Raw genomic sequence first — 7,321 nt, 5'->3', positions numbered from 1 at the left:
TTATTAATTATCATTCGTTGTCAAGTTAATGTTGCAACACGTCCAATATTTGAAAGTCCAAAATTGTTTAATATTTGTATGTGAAAATCTCATTTATATGATTATACTTTTATAATATTGAGTGGCCACTCATAAAAAGGCGATTAATCATTGTTTCTTATGTACATGGGCTGTTGATTATGTCGACGGCATTGCGATCGGCGATTGTTTATAAGAGTTTATAAGATCCACGCATAAATCTGACGGTCGGAGCGATGGCGCCAAAAGCTACTCATAATGACAGGAATAAACCACTTGCACAGTACCCCGTAACGATCGGTGGATTTAATGCCTCCGTCTTACCTGCCGTCGCCCTGTCTATCGTCACCTGGTGTTTGTTACGATTCATTGTGCAACCATTGTTCGGCCCTAAAGAATATTATATAGACGAAGAATTTCATGTGCCACAAGCACAACACTATTGCCGAGCAGAGTTTCATCAAGTTGGTAAAATTTTTTCTTTGCTTTTAAGTACAATCGTTAGGTTGTATATTTTAGTAATGACAATTTCTGTATTTTGCCTAGGATTGTAGAATTATTTAAAATTGGACTACCTATATTTAAAAAAAAAACTTCCGATTTGATGTCTAGTTCTCATACTTACTGATTATTATTATCTCATATACAAATGTTCCTTATTATGTTCATAAAATATTCTTAAATGGAAACAGTTGTTGGTAAGAACATACCTAATACAATAATGATCCTATTGTAATTATAGTTAAGTTTATGTAAATATAGTATAGGAACCTAGCCACCTAGGTTTTTCACTAAATTTTCAGAAGGTATGACTAAAATTTGAAAAACTATCCGTTAAACTACTTAATTTACTTAATTAATTAAATAATTAAACTTTTCACTGATACTAGTAATGCATTAATTAGAATCACCCATAATATAACAACAATATATTATTTTAAAAACATTAAAATATATTAATCATTTTCATGTAAAATTGATCAACTTAAATCATATAATATATTATCCGGACATGTGATACCTAGGTACTAGATCAATTAGATTTACAATAAAGGTAACCATCCTGGTATTAATTTTCTAATAGTTCAATTTTGGTGTTCTATATTTTACTTTTTAATTTGAATTGATTTATAAAATACCTACAGGTTTTGAAATCTACCAAGTTACTATTGTCACAAATGTATAATTAAATCTCTGTTATTCGGTTATTTGAATTGTTAGTTCGTATATTTGGTTGTTTATGGTTATTATGTCTGTGTACTTTTAGTATTATACAGATTTTTAATATTGTCTATCATAAAAAATGCTCTGATCATCAATTTTGATACCAAATAGAAACTAGATATTATTTACTTTTGGTAAGTAGGTCAAAATTTAAATTCTCATCACCTACATATTTTTTAAAATAAAAAATTTGTATGTTGTTATTGAAATTGGTAACCTAGCTGACCAAACATTTAGACCCTCTTTCCCTCTGAACCATTTTTCATTGTCTACAATGATTTATCATTAAATTCAAATTTAACACATCCATTTTCTTAACCTCTTCAACGATGAGGTACATGTACTGTAGTTTTTTGTTTTTTGCTAACTTTCCACCTCTGAAATAGATACCGATTTCATTAATAATGTGATATAACTGTTCATTTTTAACATATTGTAGGTAGTCTTTCTTAATTAATTTATATTCATTTGAAGTCTTATTTAATACTTTTATTTTTGTTTCCCTTATTTTTAAAATTAATTCACTGTAATATTCTTTATTTAAATATTTTATTAAGAATAATCAAACTAACAAGACATTTTTATAACACAATACACTACTCTAATGACTATGAAAGTTAGGTTATATTATATAATATTTTACTACTGTATATGTTCAGGGTCACAAATTAATACTTTTAAAGGCCCACATTAGGAATCTAGTAATAGTATGTAGGCCATCAAAATCACTGACTTCAGTAAAAACCAAAACAATACATAGCCCACAAAATTTCAAGTAAAGTACACTATGTTTGGGCAATGTAAGAAATAACAGAGTTGTAAAATGATAAATTGTACATTTATATTTCAGAACTATACAAAACATGAATTCAAAAACTATCTATTGATTAGTTTTATGCTAATATTATGTACATTATTTCATTGGTTTAATCATTTATAAAATACGAGTATAAATAAATTAACTACAACATTTTTGTTTTCAGTGGGATCCAAAAATAACTACACTACCTGGACTGTATTTGTTGTCTAGTACTGTGTTAGTACCTTTTATGAAAATTTATGACACAATACTGTCACTATTTGGTTTACTGAATAATGATGTTGTGCTTGTCAATGATCTATGTTCTTTGTTTGCATTGCGGGCTGTAAATGCGGTGGGAGCTCCAGCATGCTTATATTATGCATTTTACCGTTGTCAACTACTTCTTTTTCTGGTTAGTTTGTAAATTATAATTTCTTGTAATACATACACTTTTGTTTGAATCTGAAACATGAAAACAAATTACATTATTTATATTGCAATTGTTTGTTACAGAATGAAAATAAGAAGACAAAAATTCCAAAATGGTGTCCTGTGCTCTTGGCACTAAGTGTAGCTACATTCCCTGTTATTTATGCGCCATATTCAATGCTTTATTATACAGATGCATGGGCTACAGCATCTGTTTTCTTATGGTACTCCAGTCATTTGAGCGATGATACTAACTTCTTGGTCAAAATTATGTTTGGTGGATTATCTGTTTTATGTCGTCAGACAAACATTGCATGGTTAGTGTTTGCATCCATTATAGACGTGTTTCACTGTGCCGAACAATGTTTTCCTACTATAAAAAATAGTGTCTCCATATTTTCATATATCCAAGTAAATATTATAGTTTTGCAATTAATAATAATATATGATTTTTAAATATGATATATTTTTCAGGTTACAATTATTGAGCTCTACCATTGCTGTTCAATTACAAAAAAGGATAAGTCCAAGAAATTAATAGAATTTTTTCAGAAATGTTTACGTGTAACCAGTCCAAATGTCATAGTTATTTTATTATTTTTTTCATTTGTAGTTTTCTTAAATAATGGTGATATAGTTGTTGGCGATCGAAGAGCACACATTCCTCGTTTTCATCCAATGCAGTTATGCTACTTTGTGTTATTTGTATTAGCATTTTCATTACCATGGTTGTTATCTCTGGCCTATTATAACAGAAAAACTAATTCTATTAGAAAATATTTCAATTTAGTTAAAGCCTTTCATAAAATCCACAATGACATATCCAAAGTACTAGTTGTCACTTTATTAATTATAATATCTGGGTTGGTGTATTTTAACACTATTGCCCATCCTTACTTGTTGGCTGACAACAGGCATTATACATTTTATGTTTGGCGATTGTTGTTCAGTCCTGGTAAACCAGTCTTTTTGAGATATTTACCAGTACCATTGTATGCATATGGTCTATGGTTAGTTGATAAAACATTGATGGAATCTTCAATTGCTTACAGATTAGCATATTGGATAGTAACACCTCTTATTCTTTGTGCTCAATTTTTGTTGGAGCCTCGTTATTTTGTTGTACCATATCTTATGTATCGACTACACAGTAATAAGCAATTTATAAACAGTCATACTTTTAAAGCAGCATTCATAGAGTTTATAGCATACCAGGTTTTTAATTTTGTTATAATGAGGGTATTTTTGTATAGTCCTTTTGTTTCAACTATGGACAACACTGGTCGATTAGATCGTTTTACTTGGTGATTTTATTGTTAATTATTGCTAAGTTAAAATTAAGATTATACCTAATTTAAAATACTGCATTATATATATATTTTTTTTTTGTTAAGTTAATTTTGTTACAATCTATTGAAATGTGATAATTTTGTATTATTATTTATTAGAGTAAGTAAAACAGATTTAAGACACAATGCAATTGCACATTAGAAACATTTAGGTTTTAACAAAATTATGTGATTCATTGAAATTAAATATTGGAAATAGAAGTGATGGCAAATTGAATCATATTTCAATACTCTAATAATTGTTTTCATAATTTCGATTTATTTTTCTTTGAAGAATTCCATTATGGGTTTTTGCTGGTGTGATGTTGTTGATAAATCGCAATTTCTTTTTAATAAAGTCAAACCATCAAAACTTAACTCTCTATTATATCAATATTGGTTTATAAAATATTATGTTGTATCGAACATCAATTATTCATTGAAAGTACCATAAATTTAAATTTAATGTAATATTACATAAAACTTAAAATGTATAAAAAAAAAAATTATAATCTTAAAAACTAAAACCCTGAGAGGTTTTACTAAAAAATATTCTTCTTCAAAATTTGATAATTATTCAATTCGTTCAATTTGCTCTAATATTACATAGCTAAGTAAATATAACATACAATTTGTTATGTTATGTATCTCTTTGACAGAGACAATGCATGTGAGTATAGTGTCTATTAATTACAAAACAAACTATACAGGGCGATTTTTTTATCATGAACCACTCATTATTTCAAAAAGCATCAATGTTTTTGAAAATATTTTTTTACAAAGTTTCATGTTGTTAAAAAAAACAACGTTTTTATGAAAAAATTATATTTTTTTAAGTTTTTTACTTTTTTGAATGGCAACCTAGAGTTTTAATTTCATATTCCAAAGCAGAATATCTTTCTAAGTATTTTGATACGTAAAAGTCGAATTTTGGACGAGTAGTTTATGAGTTATAAGTATTTAAAAAATAGATTGGCGGAGTGGAGTGGTACGGGGTTACCCGCAAAATGTTTGTCCACTACTCCGCATGTCTAAACTTTAAATACTTATAACTCATAAACTACTCGTCCAAAATTCGATTTTTACGTATCAAAATACTTAGAAAAATATTCTGCTTTTGAATATGAAATTAAAACTCTAGATTTCCATTCAAAAAAGTAAAAAACTTAAAAAATTATGAATAAAAAATGAAACTTTGTAAAAAAATATTTTCAAAAACATTGATACTTTTTGAAATAATGAGTGGTTCATGATAAAAAAATCACCCTGTATACAATTTTTTTTTTATTTTTTTTTCTTTTAGAGGTTGAGTATGCACATTTTGTTTTATGTCAATTTGTTAATATATATTTTTTATTGTTATTATTAATTATTATCAAATTGATATTTATATCACAATTTTTGAAGGCGACCAATTTAAATTATATTAAATTAATAATTACATACATTTTTTAAATTTTATATTAACTGATTAAGTTAGGGTTCTACTGTTGTATTTCATATTTTAAAATTTCTCTTAAATAAAAAGTGTATTGATTAAAATTAGATTTATATTTTGTATTTTAAAATATTTAGCAAGACTGTCACATAATATTTATTCAAATACTTAAAGAGACTGATACATATTTCATTAATTATATTATGTATTAACAAATTTGATTAGATTGTCATTATTTTTTCTATAAATACATTCAATATTAATTTTTCCAAAATGATTATACTTTGTAATTTTTATTATTGGTTTTCCATTTAAATAAGCATAGAAAAGACGTTTTAAATAATAGTTTAAATACAAATATTTTGTACCTATAAAATTTGATTGTCTTCGAAAAAAATTTATATAGCTAGATAGATGTGTCAACACACCCACATACATTCATTTGAATAATAGCTAGAAATAAGGTGTTAGCGAGGTGTGTTACTATAATTGGATTTATGTACAGTAGATTCTTTTAATGAAAAATATCAAAATTTCTAGTTTAAAGCACGGACATCATATAAAATATAAGTTGTTATAACTGTATTATTTTTAGAAAAATTTACAATCTGTATATATTTGACCTAATGAGTAAATAAGATAGTATTATAATAAATGTTATATAACTGGGCAGGATTTATATGCAAATGAATATTTATCTACAATTCATCTAGAATAATTTTGACTATAAATTTCAAAGTTTCAAATAAAAATAATTATTGTATGATTTAATATCAATAGGTATATTAACTACTTAACACAATAATTTTGAATTGAATTGTAATTGGTGTAAGCAGAACTTAAACAAAATTATAAACTGGGTATTTTTTATATAACATGTACAAATAACAAAAATTAATAAAATAACAAAATAAAAATGAATTGTATCAGTTTAGTTTTTTATCCTGCATCTTAGATCTTATACCCAATTATGCAACTCTTGCATGTTAATATATGTGGTGAAATGTTTTGTTTTAACTTTCTGAAATACTTGTAAGTATTAAAATACATGTATTGTTAAAGTTTAAAATAGATTTAGTATAACCATATTAAATTTTCAATTTTAACAGAGATTTTACCAATGAAACAGTGTAAAAACTCAAAATACATATTCATTTAAATTGTCAGTGTATTCGTCTAATTTACTAACTTTTCACCTTATGTTTTATAATATACTTTTATACTTATACAACTTTTAGTTTTTTGAATTTAAATCACTGAATTTCTAATTGGGATTAATATTATGAATATATTTAAATATATACCTTGACATTATCTGTCGATAAGACGGAAAAAATATTTTATTGACATTATTGATTAGTCTATATATGTATATAAATGAATCTTTATTTACCAGGTGTCCTCATCACATGTGAACGACTGAACCAACCGAGTTAATTCTATTTTTGTTGTATTTATTATTTTCAGGAAAGGAGCTAATGAAAGAACAAATTAATAAAGTTACAATCGATACGGAGTTGAAACATATGAAGTGTGGTGATGAAATTACAGTGACGTTGTCTGCCCAGCAAAAAATAAGCAAATAATATTTTTTTTTGTAATCAATGGCAACCATTTAAATATATAAAAAATGTATTCATTTAAAATGTTCTTACGTCAGAATACCAACAAAACTTTATACACGCGCCAGGAAATTAAGTAAAGAATATTGTACCTACATCATAAAGTATTAGAATAATAAACACTTGTAATGGGTTGTATTTTTTGAAAGTTTTGTATAGCGTGCAAAAATATTTAGTACAGAATACCAACATTTGATGTGAATAAATATCACACTCAACATACTATACATACTATTTACACCAAAAATTATGCACAAATACAGAAGTATCACAAATCATAAATGAGCTGTAAGAAATAATATAAAACTAGTTGTTTAAAGCCCTATTAAAAAGTGTGAAGTTAGGGAACTTTAAAGAACTTCTGTTATTCACTTTATAACTTAATTACAATTTTCAGGTGTTGAAACATAAGACATAAATTATGTGCTTACAAATAAAAAAAATAATGAAAATTCAACAA

General features: G+C 26.0%; 1 protein-coding gene across 2 annotated transcripts; it reads left to right on the top strand.

The window, feature by feature from the left end:
* Positions 1-5,513, top strand: LOC149061412 (dol-P-Glc:Glc(2)Man(9)GlcNAc(2)-PP-Dol alpha-1,2-glucosyltransferase A-like). 2 transcript variants are annotated; one of them, XM_089217613.1, is made up of 4 exons: positions 1-486; positions 2,226-2,456; positions 2,558-2,884; positions 2,948-5,513. In XM_089217613.1, exons 1-4 carry the CDS (start codon positions 439-441, stop codon positions 3,779-3,781), a joined length of 1,440 nt encoding a protein of 479 aa, XP_089073739.1. In that variant the 5' UTR covers positions 1-438; the 3' UTR covers positions 3,782-5,513. The 2 variants fall into 2 exon arrangements, with proteins under 2 accessions (XP_089073739.1, XP_089073738.1); XM_089217612.1 differs by having other exon boundaries at positions 2-482.
* Positions 5,514-7,321: the final 1,808 nt, after the last annotated feature.

This window comes from Diuraphis noxia, unplaced genomic scaffold, assembly GCF_037042655.1.
Source record: "Diuraphis noxia isolate RWA-SAM2 unplaced genomic scaffold, SU_Dnox_SAM2 contig0001, whole genome shotgun sequence".
NCBI lineage: Eukaryota > Metazoa > Arthropoda > Insecta > Hemiptera > Aphididae > Diuraphis > Diuraphis noxia.
The sequence above is the reverse complement of the archived record's forward strand: the minus strand, read 5'-3'. Positions and strand labels throughout refer to the sequence as shown.